Raw genomic sequence first — 20812 nt, 5'->3', positions numbered from 1 at the left:
GATGAATGGAGCAACGGGCCACTCCAAGAATTCACGATCATTTAGTTTATAGAATAGCACTGTTATAATTGTGAACTACATCGTCTCATTACATCCCTCCTCTAAACTACTCAAGCAAACAACCCCTTAACCAGCCCCTCAACAGCTTCATAAACCTGACCTTCCTTCTGCCCGCCAGTAGCTCTCTCCGTGATGACGGGAATCTGATCCTTACCCACCTTGTAATTTCTCAAATCGCTATCCAGCTCCAGATCCTTCACCAACTTCAGCACCCTATCACCTACCTTCTCCGCATCAGCCTTGGCATCACCAGACGCCGATTCGCCGATAAAAGGAAGCAAACGAGCAACTTGCTCCGCTGCAGCGGGGTCTTGAGCTTTGAGCTTAACCACATGTCCGAGAGTGAGACAGGAAGTAATGCCATGCGGGATACTATAAGGAGAACCTAGTGCGTACCCCAGAGCGTGTGAGAGGCCTAGACCGCCCTTGATGTTGTAACCCAAAAAGCCCAGGGAAGCGAAAGCAGCGAGTTGAAGCTTCGTGATCACATCTTCGTCTTTGGGGTTTTGCTTGTACTTTGGCAGGGCTTCGAAGAGGGTGGCCGCGGACTGTAGCGTTAACCATCTGGCAGGCATCTCGGTGGCGGTGGGATGGTATAATAGCTCGATAGCATGATCCATGGCACGGAGACCTGTTGACATCCACAGGCGCTGGGGGGTATGCAGCGCGAACTTTGCATCGTAGATTACGCAATGAGGAACGAGTTCTTTGGCTCGCACACCCGTCTTGACACCATCGGATTGCGTGTAGCCAGCCATCAGGGTGCATTCACTTGCGCTGAGCGTGGTGGGGATGGCGATATGGTGTAGATACTTTCCGGTCTTCTCGTTCAGACGATAGCTGATGGCTTTAGAGCTGTCGATCGGGCTTCCACCGCCAATGGAGATGACAGTATCGATGCTTTCGTCTTTCTTGACTAGGTCGGTAGCTTCGTCGAGTTGGGCGACAGGTGCGTGTTCGCCAATCTTGGAGAAGGTGCCTGCGTGCTTGTTTCCCAATAGCTCTTCGACTTGCTTTACCAAGGGCGTTTTGCTAGCAAGTGAGTTTCCGGTGATGATGAAGGCTTTGCTTGACTCTTTTGGGAGGCATGAGAGGAGATGCTGTTTGACTGAGTCGGCGCCGTAGTGTAGTTTCTGAAGTTGCGTCGGTTGCCAGAGACCGGAGAGGGGGTGGTTCGTTGCGTCTGTCATCTTGGGCTTGGTTTTAGTCGAGCTGAGTCGAATGCTCAAAGGGCGTCGGTATTGAGTACCAGATGGGCCGATCCCGGTGGGTGTACAAAGCGGAGAGTACTTCAATGAACAGTGTATGGATTTGGTGACGATTGATCTAGTGATGATGGTCCCACGCGCGATGAGGAAACCTTGTTTGACTGCAATGTGAGATGGAGTCATAGGAAGAGGCTGTTCAATCTGAGGTTAACTTTGCGCATAGTCAAAGGCCGGAAGCCAACGGTTGTGAGGTCGGCTATGACGTAAGACTTTAGCGGGTCGACATTATGAGGTTATCCCGAGGTTCAGATAGCGGGGCACAGAAGATCATGTAAGCCTATAGTGTGGTTCATTGATCACGATATTAGCGCAAATGTGAGGACAGTAGCATGAACATTTCAAATCGTAGATTGTAGAGCGGAGAAGTAAGCGGAGTGCTACCATCTCGCATCTCTAGACTATGGTACATTCATGACTCCACCATTATATCGTCCCTTCCACATCGTGTCCTGACCACCAGAGGATATCACTGTTTCGTTAATTCCGACGTGTACCAAGGATCCGTAAGGGTAATAAAACAAACGCTAATGTGAGAAGAGAAACCGTCGGAAAGTATGATACAGAGATGCTCAAACATGTGCAGGGACATGTACACGTCTAGACGTGACCTAAACCAGACCAATCATGACAGGATGCAAGACGCCTACTTTTGGACGTAACGAAGCGATCAACAAGAAAGACAAAAACCAGTGCTGAACGATCAAAGCATTTACTGCTTCTTCTCGCCCTCACCCTCAGGCTGCTGAGGCTGCTCGCTCTGGTTTTGGCTCTCGGAGCGGGCCTTGTGCATCTGGTCGAACAGGCTCAGGGAGGCGTTCTGGAGTTCGTCGGTCTTCTCCTTGATCTCAGCGGCGGTGGCAGAGCCCTCGCCAGACTGGCTCTGGGAGATGAACTCGCGCATGGAAGCGATCTTCTCCTTGATCTTCTCGGCCTCAGCCTTGTCGAGGCGGTCCTCGAACTCCTTGAGAGCCTTCTCAGTGTCGTTTACAACACTGTCAGCGCGGTTGGCAGCCTCGATGGAGTTCTTGCGCTCCTTGTCTTGCTCAGCGTACTGCTCAGAGTCCTTGACCATGTTCTCGATCTCAGCGTCTGAGAGACCAGATCCGGAAGCGATGGTGATGGACTGGTCCTTGTTGGTGGACTTGTCCTTGGCGTGAACGTGGACAATGGAGTCAGCGTCGATATCGAAGGTGACCTCAATTTGGGGTACACCACGGTGGGCCGGGGGAATGCCAACGAGCTGGAAGTTGCCGAGGAGCTTGTTGTCGCGGACAAGCTCACGCTCACCCTGGTAGACCTTGATCTCGACAGCGCTCTGGAAGTCGGCAGCGGTGGAGAAGACCTGGGACTTCTTGGTGGGGATAGTGGTGTTACGGTTGATCAAACGGGTGAAGACACCACCGAGGGTCTCAATACCGAGGGAGAGAGGAGTAACATCGAGCAGGAGGAGGTCAGTGACCTCACCAGCAAGGACAGCACCCTGGATAGCAGCACCAATGGCAACAGCCTCGTCGGGGTTGACCGACTTAGCGGGGTCACGGCCGAAGATGCTCTTGACAGACTCGGTAACCTTGGGCATACGGGTCATACCACCAACGAGGATAACCTCGGAAATGTCGGTAGCCTTCAAGTTGGCGTCCTTGAGGGCCTTGCGGACGGGCTCGACGGTGCGGGTGATGAGAGGGTCCATCATCTTCTCAAGCTGGGAGCGGGTGAGCTTGGTGTTGATGTGCTTGGGACCGGAAGCGTCGGCAGTGATGAAGGGCAGGTTGATGTCGGTCTGAGAGGAGGAAGACAGCTCGATCTTGGCCTTCTCAGCGGCCTCACGGATACGCTGGATGGCCATGCGGTCGCTGTTCAGGTCGATACCCTGCTCCCTCTTGAACTGGTCAACGAGGTGGCGGACGAGAGTGATGTCGAAGTCTTCACCTCCAAGGTGAGTGTCACCGTTGGTGGACTTGACCTCGAAGACACCAGCCTGGATCTCAAGAATGGAGATATCGAATGTTCCACCACCCAAGTCGTAGACAGCTACGACGTTGTCGGTGGCCTTGTCAAGACCGTAGGCGAGGGCGGCAGCGGTGGGTTCGTTGACGACACGGAGGACGTTGAGACCAGCGATTTGACCGGCGTCCTTGGTGGCTTGACGCTGGGAATCGTTGAAGTAGGCGGGGACGGTGACGACGGCGTTCTTGACGTTCTTGCCCATGTAGGACTCGGCGGTCTCCTTCATCTTTCCAAGGACGAAACCTCCAACCTGGGAAGGCGAGTACTTCTGTCCTTGGGCCTCGAGCCAGGCATCACCGTTGGTGTGCTGGACGATCTTGTATGGGACCTGCTGGATATCGCGCTGGACCTCAGCATCGGTGAACTTTCGGCCGATGAGACGCTTGGTAGCGAAAAGAGTGTTCTCGGGGTTGACGACAGCCTGGCGCTTGGCGGCGATACCGACGAGACGCTCGCCCTCCTTTGTGAAACCGACGACGGATGGGGTTGTGCGGCCACCTGTGGATTGGGTCAGCGGGATGGCCAATTTTGGTGAAAAACCAGATGAACGTACCCTCGGAGTTCTCAATGATGCGAGGGACCTTGCCCTCCATGACAGCGACGGCGGAGTTGGTGGTACCCAAGTCAATACCAATGACCGAGCCCTTGACCTTCTCCTCGCCGCCCTCAGCGTACCCGCGCGTGAACATGGCGGGGGCCCTGAAGGCGGGTGTGCGTCGCGCCGCCGAGGCCGCACGCGGTAAAAACTATGATGAGGTCAGAGAATGTCAAGTATATTTGGATGCATGCAATTGCTTACGGTCCGTGATAATCTCGAGGACAGCATTGTGGATGTGAGAGACGCTGCGGGAGGGGATGCAAGCGACAGAAGATTGGGTGCAGAGGTGGATGGTGGGAGGGCGATGGTATATATGATGTAGTGATGGAAGCTTTGACGATGGACAAAATTCTCGGAGAAGATTCTAGCTCGTTTTGGTGTAAAATCGCCGCCCGAGGTTCCGCTGTTAATGTCTGTGCTTCCGAGTTGCTACGAACAATTGCGCATGCGACCTACCTCCGGAAGATGGGGCGAAATGCACTTTTTGCCAGTGGGCGACGCTGGTGGATGACGCGATGACGGCCTCTGCACTCTGTGTCATGGCCCTCGCCGTGCGTCGCGGTGCTCAGGGCTTGGCGCATCTCGCTCGCGTGTGGGGAAGATGCTTGACCATGGTGACGCCTGGAGCACCGCGAGACACGGCGACTCTGCCAGCCCGCCCTACGACATATCCAACGCACGCCCACATACACCTAGAACCTACGCACCCGCTGCATCTCGCCCTCGAACCTGTCTGCAGCCCCTCCTGTCAAACCCTCTAGCCTTCTGCGCTTAGACAACTGTGACGTAGAGTGCCTGCTGCCGCTGAGCCTCACCGGCTCCACCCAGCATCGCAGAGACATGCGGCCTTCTCCTGCCTGACCGCAAACTATGGCCGTCGATGACTTCCTGAGCAGAGACACCGAGACCTTTGTCTTGGCTCACAAGGCGTACTACCCGACCAAGATCCCCATCGCGTGAGCGCCAGCCAGACACTGCAATACCATGGGTCGACGCTGACGGGTGCAGACACTATCAATTGCGCCACTTCATCTCGTGCCCCGAACCAGATCTCGTCTACTATGCGAGTGGCGCCGCCGTCTACTGCCTCAATGCGGCTACACGAACACAGGCCCACGTTACTACACTGCCCTGGGAAGCGCGCTGCACGGCTTCGGGCTACGGCTACGTCTGCGTGGGGGGAGAAGAACACGGCAACTTCGCCGCCATCAAGGTGACCGGCTTCCCCCCAACGGATCCCTCCGACGTCGACGCCTCGTTGCCCTTGGACTTCCAGCACCGCCTGCCTCGCCCGCCCATACTAGGTGCAGCTTCGCGCGTACGCCTCGAGAAGATTGGAACCGATATCGTCAACTCCATATCCATACACAAGCTGCCAGCGGAAGGCAACGGTCAGGATGATGTCGTCGCAGTCCTCACCAACAACGACAAGACGGTGCGCATATACTCTCTTACACAGAATCTGGAGCTGGCAGTCATCGACCTGGAGTTCGCAATGAACCATGCTTCCATTTCCCCCGATGGCCAAATGCTCGTGGCTGTCGGTGACGCCCCCATTGGTTTCTTCTTCGAACGTACAGACTCGCGGAAGCCTAGCAATAAGATACGCGAGGGGCTGATGCAGTCAACGCCTCCCGTGTGGACGGAGCTACACAGAGTAAACCTCTATAGGCCCGCTCATTCCCATGCAGACGGCTACTTTACTACAGCTTGGTCCCCCTCAGGACGTCTCTGTGCAGTGGGATCAGAATGCGGCTACATCACAGTCTTTGATATCGAACTGTTAAAACTCGTCGAATACGGTGAAGACGCGATCCTACAGTTGATAAGTTCTACTAGGCCGGACAGTCGAACTGGGCCTGGCGCAGTGCGGACGATGCATTTCTCGCCAGCACCATGGGACTTCCTCATCTGGAGCGAAGACCAAGGCAGGGTGTGCATTGCCGACTTGCGAGCTGGCCTCAAGCTTAAGCAAACCCTCACGTTGGATCCGAAAGAGGAAGGTCTCGAGACAGTTGAGATAGCTGATTTTGACCTCAACCTCAGTCCTGAAATGCATGAGCTTCGCAGAGAAGCGGATCTGATCAGGAGATATCGACGCGCGTTAGACGGGGAAGGCAACACGACGACCGCCAATGTCGCGAATGAATACCTCGAAACTGACACTGAGCGACAGAGGCTACATCGACGGCTGGGTGTAGTAGAGTCTGACAACGATCCACTTGGCTTAACCGTGCGCGAAAGGCAAGTGCTTAGTGCTCTGCGGACAAGGCATAGGCAGCCTGAAGAGGCTCGGGATGAGCAGGAAGTAACGCCCCGAAGTATCAACTACACAACTTCTGAGCGACTCAACACTGTACCGTATGTGACCCATAAACTACTGCGGCAGTGTGAGACTGATGAGATGCAGGGAGCCTACAGCTCGAGAGGTAGCCGACGCGATGGCTCGCTTCATGGCAGCAGAAAGGACTGGGCAGACTCACTCACGCAACTGGCTCCAAGAGCGCACAACACCTCACCGTCGGGCTTCCGTCATCGTCTCCATAAACGAAGGCACAGTCAATGCCCCAGCTGCCCTCACCAATATCACTGACTCTGTCCTAACCCGCTCGCCAAACGCGGTGCCGGCACACGCGCGTCGCGTGACCAACGAGCTAGTTGCTTCGACAGATGAAGCGTGGCGCACTGTTCAAGATGCACTGGCTGCTGAACAGGACCGCGCTACAACCCGCGCTACTAACGCACATGCGCCTGGAGCCGACAGCCATGCTACTGCGCCTGAACTTCGCAGCGAGCTTCGTCGAATCCGTCAACTGACGCAGGCACGTGAACGTCTTCGCATCACCCGTGCTGGCCAGCCTATTCTTGAATCCTACGAGTTCAGCCTGGGTCTCCGAGGCGCAAGCCGAACGACACATGATGCGAGACTGGGCGTACGGACGGCAGGACTCGCCATGAGCCAGGATGGGCGGACTCTGTATTGTGGCACAGAAGAGGGCATCTTCGAGTTCAAGATGAACCTTCACGTGAGGAAGGCGTTCCCTGCAATTACTCCCCGATGATCGAGTTTTTTTTCGAACTTATGGCTGCTTCGGACTGGATTTCCTTTTGTCGTTGGATTCAACGCTGTCGCGGTTTTTGAGCTCTTGTGGGACGGTCAGGCATTTGGTACGGCGAACAGGTTTTGGCGCACAGCGAGCTAGGTGGGGAGGATGGTAATTGTGTTGTAAAGCCAGCTTTGTCACATTAGGTATACCCGCATAATCAGATAGTCAAAAGCATCCAGGTAATTTCGACAGGCGTATTGTTGTGGGTTCTTTGTCTGAATCCGGGGTAAGGGCCCACGACGCCCGTAGTTCGGAGGCGAGATAGCGCGGGCGATGTTCGGAGCGAGGGAAAACTGCCGATTTGTTGTCGATGGCGCAATTCCAGCGGTGACTCCCCACACGACGGGCTAACGCAGCCGTGCACATGTCTTTGATGCCGTGTTGTGACACTCTTGACCTCTGCACTCGTACACCCGTAACCTGAAGCCCTCTGACATTTAGACTGCTTCGCTTCTGGTCTTGCTTTGCCCTACATCGAACGGTTTCGTCATCGCCTCAACGCGACGCCTGGAACTCGTGCAGCCCCGCCACTCGGCTTCAATCAAGCCGGTACCGCGGACGCAGAACAACCGCAATGGCTGGAGAGAGCTCCAAGAAGGCCAATGCCGCTGGCAAGGCGGCCGTCCCGCTCGACCTCGACGGCCACAACCTCCCGCCATCGCCCGCGCCCAGCTCGCCCCGCAATGGCCGCAAGTATGCCCTCATGACGGAGCTGGTCTACACGGAGAGCAGCGACCAGTACAACGCCAGCTCTGTGCCCATCTACCAGGTATGCGACACTCGAATCTCGCTCGGGTAGCAGGTGGCGGCCAAAAGGCTAACATGCGCAGTCCGCGACATTCAAGCAGGAATCCGCGACCGGAGGCGGCGGCGAGTACGACTACACACGCTCCGGCAACCCTACGCGAACACATCTCGAGCGTCACCTTGCCAAGATCATGAACGCCAACCGCGCGCTTGTCGTCTCGTCTGGCATGGGCGCTCTCGACGTCATCACCCGCCTGCTACGACCGGGCGACGAAGTCGTGACCGGCGACGATCTGTACGGCGGAACAAACAGACTGCTCAAGTACCTCTCGACACATGGCGGCATCATCGTGCACCACGTCGACACCACAAACCCAGAGAAAGTACGCGAAGTAGTGAGCAACAAGACGGCCATGGTGCTCCTCGAGACGCCCACGAACCCTCTGATAAAGATTTGCGATATTCCCGCCATTGCTAGCATCGCCCACGCCGCGAACCCTACCGCCGTGGTCGCTGTCGACAATACGATGATGTCGCCCATGTTGCTCAACCCGCTCGATCTCGGTTCCGATATCGTCTACGAGTCTGGCACAAAGTACTTGTCCGGTCACCACGATCTCATGGCAGGCGTCATTGCCATCAACGACTCCGCGCTCGGAGATCGCCTCTTTTTCACAATCAATGCCTCAGGATGTGGTCTCTCGCCATTCGATTCCTGGCTGCTGCTGCGTGGGATCAAGACCCTTGGTGTCCGCATGGAGAAGCAACAAGCAAATGCCATGCGTGTTGCCACATTCCTTGAGTCCCACGGCTTCAAGGTCCGCTATCCTGGTCTCAAGTCGCACCCACAGTACGATTTGCACTGGAGCATGGCACGCGGCGCTGGCGCTGTGTTGTCCTTCGAAACTGGCGATGTCAACATTAGTGAGCGCATTGTAGAGAGCGCAAGGCTCTGGGGCATCAGTGTCAGCTTTGGCTGCGTCAACTCCCTCATCAGCATGCCTTGCCGCATGAGTCACGCCAGCATTGACGAAAAGACCAGAAAGGAAAGGAACATGCCTGAAGACATCATCCGATTGTGCGTTGGCATTGAGGATCCTGAGGATCTTCTTGATGATTTGAGCCGCGCTGTAAGTCCTGTCCTTCTAAAGAATGGCTTCCGTTTAGTTGCTAACATGTCTACAGCTTGTACAAGCTGGTGCTGTAAACATCACAACCGATGGCTTCCGCGCTCTGGCAACAGAGGCTCCTGCCACGGCCCAGCCTACAGACTCTGTCCCTGCTACAGCAGAGTCGTAAATACCCGTCTCTTTAGTCACCGCTGTCCTGCATGCCATAGCAGGATAACGTGATACCTTTGATCCCCATGTTGAAAGACACATGTCGGTTTTACTTCACAACTTTCTCTGACCCAGTCACCTCTGTCATTGCCTCAATACAAGGCAGTGTTAACGTGATATTCGTCCAATTACATTAGATCAGCATAGCACATGCGTTGCTAGCGGGAGTTCTTGCGGAATAAAAAGATCTCTTTGTCGTTCAATGAACATGTACATCGATTGGTGCGCCTGTGATCTCTGTGACTTGGTGCGGCTCCGAATTAACCCGGCGTGTGCTTACTCGACTGACTCAAGTCGACAAGTTGATGTGTCGGCATGTTGCTGACATCGAACTCTACTGTACGGTCCGACGGTAATCCGACGATTTGTGCCAAGCATGACGCCACGTATCTATGGAAGATCCGGAGCCCCGTGCCTTCATAGCTCAGCGCACGCCAGCCATCCTATCAATTGGTACTTGAGCATCACAACCATTAGTCTATCCAATCATTCAAGTCCCATCAATTTCTTGCATTACAGCTGCCGATCCTACGACTTCCTTGCGCTCATCCAAAACGCGCCTCAGACATAGTCTCTCGTGCTACCGCAAGGTGTACCTGCACTTCTGAAACAGCCTCAGGCACGCCATCAGACTCGCCGTCCCAGAAGAAAGGAAACGATCACACAACCCTGGTATTACCCCAGACTTCGGATTCGGTTCAATTTTTGGCCTGGGGTGACAAAGCGAGGCTTCATCTCATTGGAGATAATGTCGCATCACCTTCTCTACATCTCCAGCAGCTTCATAATCTTTGAGACTTTGTGGTAGTAACTGCAAGCCTTGGTTCATGATGGTACAGCTCTTAGACTTGCCCCGCGAATTGCGCGATGCTATATACACAGAGCTGCTTCTATCATGCCGACCGCGTCCATCGTTAGAGGATACCAGATCAGACACCGGATGGTGCCGCATACAGGAGCCTGAATCGCCTTTCTCACTTGGCTGTCTAATCGCATCACAGAGGAGACCGCCTACATGTGCTAGCTTCCTGGCGTGCAACCGCCAAGTGAATGAGGAGATGATGCAAATTATCCAGAGAACGAAGCGGAAAGGGCTGCTCGCTGCATGCATGGATTGTTTTGAAGTTTCCGGCACATATCATTTTAAATGGCTTTCTGCGCCGCTCGTCACAACAAAAAGAAACGATCTTCGGAGGGAGCAAGACGACGGGAACGCGTCATTTACTAATGTCTTGTCGAGCTGGGCATCATTCCTTCTTGCTCCCATCACAAGTCACCTTACAGGCCTGGGTAGCAGAGTACCCGTATCCAAGGCATACACGACGACCATCGAGCGGCTGTGGGTGGACATCAGAATATCTGAGCCGAATGTAACAGCTGAGCTTGCTCCTTACAACCGCACAGCTTGGGAAGTGTGTGCAGCGCTCAGGCACATATTCGAGCACGGCCCGGACCCCATCTCTAGAAATCGAAAGATCGCTTCTATTGACGAGGTCGTCCTCAACGTGCTACCTCAAGGGACTCCACATGGTACACCTCTCATGTACAGATCAAGATCACTGTCGACGACATTGATACAAGAATTCCCTAAGAACTGGACAGATGTAATACGTGACCAGTTGGTCAATATCTGGGCCAAACTCTGGGCTGCAAATGACTTCAACACGGTGGATTACCAGGCACGATACTATCGCATGCTGCTAGAGAAGATCAACAAAGTGCGCGTCTGCGTTGATGGAAAGACATTCAAGACAAGAGAATTGGCCATCGAGTTGGAAAGAGGGAGAGCGGAAATGAGGCGGATTGCGAGGAGGTAGCCAGCCATCGAAATAGTCAAGGGCTTTCCTTCCTTTCCTGGTCAAAGTGACTCGAAGCGGTGAGAACGAGCGGCCGGAGATGAAGCGACTGGGTGAAGGCTCTGTGCGCTTTCGATGTGTCTAGAAGTACAATCCATGAAGCAAAACCCGTTCTGTGGATTTGTGTAAATGCACATACATCGTACCTGACATACCTGACACATGCTTTGGGCGGGTTCATCAGCGCATGGGTCTCTAAGAGGCAAAAAGCAAGCTACCTAGGTATGCTCGCGGTTCCGCGTCGCTACGGGTGCGGCGTAATGGCTAGCTTGCCACGGCCTCGTCGCATGCCAATGTGCCAAATTGCACGCCCGAGCAGTGTTCCCGATGCTCTAGAAATTGCTGACGAGGCTTTTTCACGTTGAATCGTTCGCGAGCACGCCCATTGGTGCGATGCTGTCAGGGGTAATCTTAGCCTCGGTTCGGCACGCCCTAGTCTAGACCTGTCAGCCGGGCTTCGACGTGAACATTTCCTGACACAAAGGTCTTGTCGATCGAACACGAAGAGCCCGCACCAGCATGCCCTCTTTATGCGAGAACCTTCACGCCAGCAATGGCCTATGGAGATCGCTATCGATAGCGCCCCGCACACGCGCGACTACAGTCGGACAATAGGTACCCAAGTAAGGCATACCATCGCTGACTACACGACGTTCAATACGCCCAGTGGCGTGCTTGGCACGGCGAGATACGTTTCGTGAAACAGGGCTCCGCGTGTCGCCCCTTGCTGCTTCAAGCTGCGCCCCTGCCGTCATTCGTCGCCATCCTCAACTTTACGAAGAGACTCCACTGCACCCCACACTCGGATTGGCCAGACCGTCGCCCATCTGGCTCAGGGGCACAATGTGCCAGACGGCCCCTGCATGCCAACGTGTGTCGCGGATCGCATGTTAGACCATGATGGCGCTGCCAAAGGTGCGGGAGCGAATCCCCGTGGGCGCCATGGGTTTGCGAGGATTTTTTTGTGCGAAGGTGCAGATACGCGTGTTTTATATTTAAACATTGGGTGGGAGATCTTTACTCCTGGCGGGAGTGGTTTGTCTTCGCTTGCCTTCATTACTCACATTACCTCACCTACCTCTTGCTTTTGTCACACTCTTTCCTCATCGTCTTTAGCATTTCTTGCTTTCAGTCTTTACAAAAGCTACACCAGCTCTCCATCTACATCACTCGCTCACTCGCATTGACCATATCCTGTCCTTTGAATAGCATTACTGCTTAACGCCACTTCAACTGCTGGACGGTTGCTACGCTGATTCCGATACTTACGGACAAGATGGCGGCGTCTAATGCTTCGACTACGAAGACGCTTCGCCCGGATAATATTGAGATACCACCACCTTCATCGAGTGGTACGAACAAGCCAGCAGAGGAGTTTGAGGGACCCATATCACCGCGGTCATGGCGACACCGTACTGTTACGTACCAGGTTCCCTCAAGAAGGGTAACCAACGGCAGCTTAGATGCTGAAGATTACTTTGTAGGTTTCTCTTCAATATGATAGCCTTGCATCTTACTAACAATCAACAGATCGGTCCTCGTGACATGTCCAAGCACAGCAAATGGCCATACTTCATGCGAATGCACGGCTCGGTCTTTCCCAAGATGATTTTACCACTCACAGTAGTAACTCTCTGGTCGACTCTCATCACATGCGTCTCTGAATTCATATTTGAGCTCAAAGTCAGCACTCTTCTTCTGACCGTTCTTGGTTTCGTCGTTGGTCTTGCCATTTCTTTCCGAACAAGCACCGCATACGAGCGTTACACCGAGGGCCGAAAGTACTGGAGTCAGTTGATCTTTGTTAGCCAAAACTTGGCAAGGACCATTTGGTACCACACTTCCGAACGCGAAGGCGACCTCGGAAAGGAGGATCTTCTCAACAAGCTCTCTGCGCTCAACCTTCTCAACGCGTTTGCCTGCTCTGTCAAGCACAGGCTCCGGTTTGAGCCTGGTATCGACTACCCCGATCTTCGCGACCGTATTGAGTACCTGGATACTTTCGCCCGCGCTGCTGAGCTCGACATCCCCAAGCCAGGAGACAAGAAGAAGATCAAGGCTGTTGGTGAATACCTCGGTGTCACATTCGCCGAGTCGAACCCCCGCAAGAGGATCAAGCGCTCCAAGAAGCCTCTCGGCAACCTGTCTCTCGAAATCCTGAACCATCTTTCCTGCTACGTCCACAGCATCATCGACAATGAAACGCTCAAGGTCGGTCTCTACCAGAACCAAGCCATTACCGGTGTTGTTCAGCTCAACGAGGCCCTCACTGGTATGGATCGTGTTCTCCAGACTCCTTTGCCTATCGCCTACTCCATCGCTATCTCGCAAATCACTTGGGTCTACGTCATGATGTTGCCTTTCCAACTGTGGGATGACCTCCGCTGGATCACCATCCCCGGTTGCATCTTCGCCGCCTACATTATGTAAGTTTCACTCAATCCACTTCCTATAATCAACGCTGACAACCTCTAGCATCGGTCTCTCAGCCATCGGTCGCGAAATCGAGAACCCCTTCGGTCACGACGTCAACGATCTTCCCCTTGAAGCCTACTGCGAAGAACTCGAAATGGACATCGACACCATCACCGCGCAACCACCTCCCGCCGCCGCCGAATTCATGCGCCGCCCAGGCAACATGCCCATCTGGCCGCTCAGCCAGAAGAACTTCGAGTCCTGGGCCGGAAGGAGCAAGCAGGATATCCGCGATGCGCTGATGACAAAGACAAAGGCGGATATGGCGGTCCGCAAGAGCTTTGCTGTTGCGAGGGAGAGTGAGAGCGAGGAGAAGGAACATCATGGGTTGCAGCAGCAGCATGATGCGTAGTTGGGAACGTAGTGGAGTTGTGCATTCGCATTTTAGAAGCGTTGGGCGCTGGACAGGTGTTTATGGGTGTGTTCTTTCATCTTCCACCCAGGTTGTGCTTTCGATCTTACAAAAAGGGTTTCCATATCCCGCACAGCGTGGATTTTATACGTGGCAATACTAGCCTTTATTACACTGTGTTGCTGTTTTCTCAAGTCGAGTGCCTAACTGAATGGTGATCTTTGCTTTCGAGGTGCGGACCACCGAGCCATGAACCCGTATATTTTCCTTGCTCCAAATTTCTGACTATCGTCGTCGGACAACCTCAGTTGGTCAGCTATTAGTAACCTAGATATGGTGTTGAATGAGCGCTGTTGACTGTGGACAGACTGATGGACTATTGCAAGGTGCATGGAGACCATTTCTCCGCCGATGTGGACATTTGAGCTGGTTGCAACAAAGCGATCATACAGTTGGCATCAGATGAGTATGCGCCTGCAACCTATGTGTGCTTCTTGTGGTGTTCGTCGTATAAGCGACGACGACGGAACTCACAAAGCATCGTTCCTGCCCTAGGCTAGCGCGTGATGGCGCTTGGGCGTATGACGTCGCACCTACCCTACGCTTCACATCTGACGCTTGGGACGACTGCTCACATGCGGCCCAGGCCATCATTCATCCAAACGGCCCGTCTGCGTCAGGCGTGAACTAATGCACCCCTCTTACTTTGCGGGTCTGATATGCCTAGACCTGCTAGCATCTGGCATTTCTTTCATACTTTACAGCTGAGCTGAACTTGGCCAAACCTCACCCAGGCAACATCTTCAATGTCTGCAAACACAATGCCGGACCCACCGGCTACTTCGGTCATCGTACAGACAACCGCGACAGGAATCCCAACCATCATCGAACCAGAAGCAGACGCAGAAGAGCGTGGCCGGCTCAAGCGACGTAGGCAGTCGTCACAGCATTCTCCACGCCGTGCATCCTCACCATCTCGCGGCCACGATCGCAACAGTGGTTCCCGATATCGAGAGCATCACCGCAAACATCATCGCCCTTCGTCTCCGACGTCTTCCGTCTCTCCGCCCACATCCGACCAGAAGAAGACCAGGCGGCGTAGTGATGCCGAGCCTGATCATACATTCAGAGGACGAGCACGCAACAGGAGTGGCAGCAGGGGAAGGACTAGGAGCCCCATCTTGGAAGCCGACGATGCATGTGCCGAGAGCGAAGATGATGGAAAGAGATTCAGGAAGAGAAGTGCGCCGCCCAGCCGGCACAGGATCGACGATTCGGACGAGGGGGGAGAGGTTCGGCGGCAGAGAAGCTACCCCAATCTATACAAAGAGGACAGGAGAGATTCGAAGGGCGAGGCTGGAGGGAAGACACAAGGAGTGGGTTTTGTGAACTCGACAGGAGAAACCGAAGCGGTGCCCCACTAGATGGACTAGCGTTCTGATTTGTTCTGGCCTGTGTACTCAGGACATATTCCTACAGAAGAGGTTCACTATGATACTCTGATGCATGTTGATTATGTACGAATAGCACTCTGTGGTTGCGTTTGCCTGGCTCCAGCTGTCTTGTTACTGACCACAGCACGCGACAACTGTTCCAGGGTCTCGATTGCATGATCGCAGCGTGGCTGTGCACGCGACTCAAACGTGGCGCCTACAACGCGCCTGCATCGTGCTACCGTGTTCGATGCTTGCTGCCCCTACGATGACTGCCGAGATCTTTTCTGCAGGTACAGCATAGATCGCATCCGAAGACTCCGGACTGCTCACCTCAGCATCGTATCCATCGTCTCGAAGGTTCCATCGCGAGGCGCAACAAAAAGCGCCCCACCCCCGCGGCCCTACCAATCATTGAAGCTTAACTCCGCCCTCACTCCCGTCGATTAAACTTCAGCCTCAGCCCCTCCGTCGCTCGCTCACTTACCCCGTTATGCCTCCGCCAGGCAACGAATATGCCGCCGAGCAACTGAAGAACTCGGGCAACAAGTGCTTCAAGAATGGCGACTACGAAGGAGCTGAGGGGCTGTACTCGCAGGCGATTCAGAAGAACTCCGCCAACCCTCTGTTGTTCACGAACCGCGCAAATGCGAGGCTAAAGTTGGAGAAATGGGAAGGAGTCATAGATGATTGTATACGGAGTATCGAGCTCCTGAAGGACAATATGAAGGCATTCTTTTACTTGGGTATGCTCTCATTCCCTACAGAGGGGCGTCAATCGTGACAGTCGCCTTACCACCATTGCGCGAGCTCTGCATGTCAAATCCCAGGCTGATGATAGTATAGCGCAAGCTCAACTCGCGATTAATCATCCCAACGAAGCCCTATCTTCAGCCCTCATGGCCTATGAACTATGCACCACCTCCGCGCAACAAACCTCCAACGCAGCCACTATATCCGCTCTCGTTTTGAAATGCAAGAAAGCCAAATGGGACATCCGCGAGCGAGAAAGGATACGGCGGCGTGGCGATCTGCTCTCCGACCTTGAAATGATGCTGGAAACAGAGTTCAAGAAGGACATGGATGAGATAGAAGCACGTATGGAGGCTGGGGAAACCAGTCGCTCAGACGGGCAGGAAGAGAAAGCAGAGCGAAAGACAGAGTTCGAGAAGAAGCGCGACGACCTCAGAACCGCATTCGCGATTTCTGACCCGGAGCATCAGCAGAAACGCGAGGTCCCGGATTACCTCGTCGATGGCATAACGTTTGAAATTATGCACGACCCGGTCGTAACCAAGAATGGAAGATCGTACGAGCGCGCTACGCTGATTGAGCACCTCAAGCGCAGTCCAACGGACCCGCTGACGAGAGAGACTCTTACCATTAACGAACTGAGACCAAACATTGCCCTCAAGGAGGCATGTGAAGAGTTCATGACTGCAAACTCTGGGTGGGTCTATGATTGGTAGGTTTGCGAGACTTCATTGGTCCGCTTTATATTATGGCAGGTACGTAGAGGGGAGGAATAACGAGAGTCTCGGAGCGTGGAGGATGTGCGCTGACAGTATTATAGTGAGGAGGGTGAGGTAGATTCGGATGCGCGCTGGGCGCACTTATCTTCAGCTTGAGGTCGACCCCACAATCAATGTGCGCGGACGATTATCATATTTGCATCGGCTGGCGTTTGTTCTTGGAGATGTCGTCTTCTGTGCCTGTACACTCATCATCAGCGAGTATTGAGCGTTGTTGAAGCAGCCGTAGTTCGATACCCACAGCTACATGTATTCCTCCATTTCTCTTCTGGCATCTTGACGACACATTCCCGAAACTACATTTTTGGAACCACATTCTTGAAACCCACATTCCTGATGCCACATTCCTGATGGGACACTTGCTGTGGAAAAGGAATGGTACGCGTTCTATTAAGACCCTCAGCACACCAATTCCGCGAAAGCGCTGACGCCCAGAATTTCAGGGCGCCCCTTTTCCAACACTGATGTTCAGTTGGACTTGCAGCGCTCAAGCGTCTAGCTCGGATGGTCGATCTCGAAGACGGGCCTCGCTTACGTGGGCCCAACGTTGGCCTGCTAAGCTCCACACTACTTTGTAGCAACCTCGGCAGCTTGCAGCCTGTGATCGCTGGCTGCCTTGACTACACTAATTTGGCTTCTAACCCAAACTGTGAAGCCGTAGTCGCATGAAATACGCTAGGAAAGCTTCAATGGGGCGTAGAGTACATGTGGCAACCGGTCAGGATCTCGTATTTCGACTAGTCTCGGGCGCACGATGATGGGATACACCGATGTAAGGTAAAAGACGGGCTACCTAGGTAAGGTGGGGAGGTGAGATACTCCGCAGCTTGTGATTTAATGACTGAACAGCTCGATCATAAACACCTATTCTTTCGCCTTGCTTGTACCTATCACGACACATGATGGATACAACACGCCCCGCTCCCTGGCCACAGGCCACTAACGAACTTCTTCCAAACACACTGTTCAAACTTGCAGCTCAATATCCTTCCGCGACGTACGCAGAGTTTCCGGTAAATCCGCACAAGATCGAGGATGGCTATCGTCAAATTACGTTTGCTGAAGTAGCAAATGCCGTCTCTGCCTTCGCGTGGTGGCTCGAAGAGAACATCGGGAAGCTGCAAGAAGAGGAAAAGGACGGAACACGAACTTTGGTGTACATGGGACCGAACGACATACGATATGCGATATTATGTCTGGGAAGTGTGATTGCGGGATACAAGGTAAGTCGTCCTCCGACATGAGCGTCTTGATGGTGGTTCAAATGGCTAAGGACGAAGATAGATGCTCTTTCCATCGCCAAGATACGGAGCTGAAGCACTGGTCAAATTGATTGAGAGTGTGGACGCAAAGGCCATGCTAAAGTCTGAGATTCCGATACCAGTTGTCAAAGACGTTCTGTCAATGAAGGATATGAAGACCCTCCAGATACCGAGTGTTGAGCAACTGCTCACCTCAAAAGCGGAGCCGTATCCTTACAACAAGACCTATCAACAAAATTCTCGCGAACCTTTCGTTTGTCTCCGTACGTACGCTCGCTCTCGTCTGTCCCTATTACCTCTAACCAAACACAGATACATCCGGCACGACAGGCTTTCCCAAGCCCATTCTCTGGACGCACGAGTGGACGAACAGTGTAGCCCAAACCATGTATCTCACCGCACCACCAGGTTACGAACTAGAGCAAGAGCTTCTCTATGGATCAGCGAACGGGCGAGGCATGCGCGCAATGTTTCTCTTCCCGCCTTTCCACGCCAGCGGTATGATCGGTATGATCCTCTTTCCACTGCAGCTTGGTGTAACACCAATTTACCCGCCGACATGGATGACACCAGCTGCGGGTGTGGACAGCGCACTAGCCGCTTTGGACATCATCGCCGCAAGGGATGGAGGCGTCGGTGTCGATTGCTTGACACTCGTACCACCCTGTGTCGAGTATCTAAGCAAGAGCCCAGAAGTCCTACAGAGACTCAGCCAGAGAACGCAACAAATCGGCTGGGGTGGCGGCAGTGTGAGTAGTCATGCGAGTGAGTTCGTCGCAGCGCAGGTGTCTGTGTTGAATGTTATGGCATCGACCGAACTCGGCGTCTGGCCCAGTATTCGTCGCAAAGATGCAAACTCAGTGCAATCTGCGTACTGGGAGTATACGACACTTCACCCCGCTCTCAATATCCGCTTCGACCCAGTTTCTGCTTCCACGGACGGTGTCACTCTATATGAAGCTGTCATGCACCGCAACGACGGGAACGAGCACGGCGGCTATGTACAACCCATCTTCTCCATCTTCCCAGGCGCAAAAGAAAGGCGGCTTGGCGATTTGTTTACAAAGCATCCCGAAGATCCTGAGCGATGGAAACACTACGGCCGGGCTGATGATCTTCTCGTCTTTCTGACGAACGAGAAGTTCTTCCCTACGGCGGCAGAACAGAGGATAGCAAGTCATACTTCGGTTGCGGAGGTAGCAATGGTAGGGACGAGAAGACCTAAAGCCTCGTTGATTGTTAGGTTGGAAGATGGGAAGGATTTGCATGAGATCTGGAATACGGTAGAGGAAGTGAACAAGAGCTCGCCGGTTTATGCGCGCGTGGGAAAGGACATGATACTGGCTGTAAAAGAGCCGTTCCCAAAGACGGCGAAGGGAACAGTGCAGAAAAAAGCTTTGCTAGATTTGTATGAGAAGGAGCTGGACGTCTTGTACGGAGGTGTTAGTGCCTAGGCGCATGCGGCCTGCACATAGAACTAACATCCAAAGTTTAAGCATTGCCGCTTAGCTGCTGTTTCCATCCTGCCGGGCAGGTACCAGTGCATGCTAACCCACTGTCGCTGTTCATATTAGAACAAAGTATCTTCGCCGTACCACTATTTTTCGGCCTAATATTAATATTTTTTAACTTCAAGCCTGTGCAAGGTATTAGTTAGAATTCTATTACGTAATTTACCTACACTAGCACTAGCGTTGCTCTAGTATTATTTATATATAAAGCTTTTTCTCTTTTCTATAAAATAATTATATCTTTTTTTATTTTATAAATTATAAGCCTTTATACTACTACGCGTAATTTAGCTACTACTTTACTTTATATTATAGTTATATAATAAGAATTTCTTTAGTATTACTATTATATAACTAAGTTATTAAACTTTTTAGTATACTAACTACTATAAATTTAAACTTTTTTTTTTTCTTCTATATTTTATACTTACTTATCTACTATAATATTTACTATTAATAGTATTACTACTACTTTAAGTAAGAATTTTAAGAAGCTTACTAGCTTTAATAACTATTATTATACTAGTGCACAAAGTGTTTTTATATAAATTAAATCTTTAATAATCTAAGAATTACTTAGAAAGAGAATATCTTTTAATAAGAGCTCTTTAGAATTATCTTATTATCTATAATCTTATCTTTTACTTATACTTTTTAGTATTAAACTTTTATATAATACTTTAGATAATAGAATCTCTTTATAATAGAACTCTTTTCTACTAAACTAATGTCTATATACTTTCTTATCTATACTAACTACTTTATATTCTTATAGTAATATATTTTTATACTTTTTAATACTTATATAAATAGTAAAGCCTATAGAGATATATTTTACTATATAGTATAAGAAGTAGTTAGTATATATTAATATAACGTATATAGTAATAATAACTATAATAAATATAATAAGTATAGACTTAGCTTTTTTCTTTAGGTTAGCTAAAACTATAATAGTAGTTATATTTAAGCTAACTACGTTCTTACTACTAAGTAATATTAGATAAAATAATTACATAAATAAAGTAACTACTTAGAAATACTAGAAAATAGTAATTTAACTAATACCTAAAATAGTAATATTAAAAGTATAATAAAATACTAGACTAACTAGGTTAATATAATACTATAATAGTATATTTAGAATATATACTAGTGTAGAACTATAGTTTAATAAAACTAATAACTTAATAGAGTATTATAGTAAGTAAAACGCTAAGCTATACTAACTATAAAAGTATTTAGAAAGTATTCTTTACTATTA

The 20812-nt window shown here is 51.7% G+C and overlaps 8 protein-coding genes across 8 annotated transcripts; 6 read left to right on the top strand and 2 right to left on the bottom strand.

Moving 5' to 3' along the window:
* Nucleotides 1-110: 110 nt before the first annotated feature.
* J4E85_004753 (uncharacterized protein) lies at nucleotides 111-1250 on the bottom strand (the record flags this gene model as incomplete). The annotated part of the gene is made up of 1 exon (XM_051469006.1): nucleotides 111-1250. One exon carries the CDS (start codon nucleotides 1248-1250, stop codon nucleotides 111-113), a length of 1140 nt encoding a protein of 379 aa, XP_051327221.1.
* Nucleotides 1251-2037: 787 nt separating this feature from the next.
* J4E85_004752 (uncharacterized protein) lies at nucleotides 2038-4024 on the bottom strand (the record flags this gene model as incomplete). The annotated part of the gene is made up of 2 exons (XM_051469005.1): nucleotides 2038-3833; nucleotides 3889-4024. 2 exons carry the CDS (start codon nucleotides 4022-4024, stop codon nucleotides 2038-2040), a joined length of 1932 nt encoding a protein of 643 aa, XP_051327220.1.
* Nucleotides 4025-4803: 779 nt separating this feature from the next.
* Nucleotides 4804-6995, top strand: J4E85_004751 (uncharacterized protein; the record flags this gene model as incomplete). Its single annotated transcript, XM_051469004.1, has 3 exons — nucleotides 4804-4889; nucleotides 4942-6294; nucleotides 6344-6995. The coding sequence occupies 3 exons, from the start codon at nucleotides 4804-4806 to the stop codon at nucleotides 6993-6995; spliced, it is 2091 nt and encodes a 696-aa protein (XP_051327219.1).
* A 619-nt stretch (nucleotides 6996-7614) lies between these two features.
* Nucleotides 7615-9086, top strand: MET2 (homoserine O- acetyltransferase; the record flags this gene model as incomplete). Its single annotated transcript, XM_051469003.1, has 3 exons — nucleotides 7615-7809; nucleotides 7871-8917; nucleotides 8973-9086. The coding sequence occupies 3 exons, from the start codon at nucleotides 7615-7617 to the stop codon at nucleotides 9084-9086; spliced, it is 1356 nt and encodes a 451-aa protein (XP_051327218.1).
* A 3173-nt stretch (nucleotides 9087-12259) lies between these two features.
* J4E85_004749 (uncharacterized protein) lies at nucleotides 12260-13810 on the top strand (the record flags this gene model as incomplete). Its single annotated transcript, XM_051469002.1, has 3 exons — nucleotides 12260-12463; nucleotides 12514-13409; nucleotides 13459-13810. 3 exons carry the CDS (start codon nucleotides 12260-12262, stop codon nucleotides 13808-13810), a joined length of 1452 nt encoding a protein of 483 aa, XP_051327217.1.
* Nucleotides 13811-14631: 821 nt separating this feature from the next.
* On the top strand, nucleotides 14632-14912 carry J4E85_004748 (uncharacterized protein; the record flags this gene model as incomplete). Its single annotated transcript, XM_051469001.1, is given in 2 exon segments — nucleotides 14632-14740; nucleotides 14758-14912. The coding sequence occupies 2 exon segments, from the start codon at nucleotides 14632-14634 to the stop codon at nucleotides 14910-14912; spliced, it is 264 nt and encodes an 87-aa protein (XP_051327216.1).
* Nucleotides 14913-15736: 824 nt separating this feature from the next.
* J4E85_004747 (uncharacterized protein) lies at nucleotides 15737-16871 on the top strand (the record flags this gene model as incomplete). The annotated part of the gene is made up of 3 exons (XM_051469000.1): nucleotides 15737-15989; nucleotides 16090-16708; nucleotides 16817-16871. The coding sequence occupies 3 exons, from the start codon at nucleotides 15737-15739 to the stop codon at nucleotides 16869-16871; spliced, it is 927 nt and encodes a 308-aa protein (XP_051327215.1).
* An 806-nt stretch (nucleotides 16872-17677) lies between these two features.
* On the top strand, nucleotides 17678-19491 carry J4E85_004746 (uncharacterized protein; the record flags this gene model as incomplete). Its single annotated transcript, XM_051468999.1, has 3 exons — nucleotides 17678-17998; nucleotides 18060-18300; nucleotides 18350-19491. The coding sequence occupies 3 exons, from the start codon at nucleotides 17678-17680 to the stop codon at nucleotides 19489-19491; spliced, it is 1704 nt and encodes a 567-aa protein (XP_051327214.1).
* Between the last annotated feature and the right edge of the window lie 1321 nt (nucleotides 19492-20812).

The sequence above is a fragment of the Alternaria conjuncta genome, assembly GCF_024043145.1.
Source record: "Alternaria conjuncta strain BMP 0040 chromosome Unknown scaffold_6, whole genome shotgun sequence".
Lineage (NCBI taxonomy): Eukaryota > Fungi > Ascomycota > Dothideomycetes > Pleosporales > Pleosporaceae > Alternaria > Alternaria conjuncta.
Note: the sequence above shows the minus strand (reverse complement) of the source record. Positions and strands in the feature narration are given on the sequence as shown.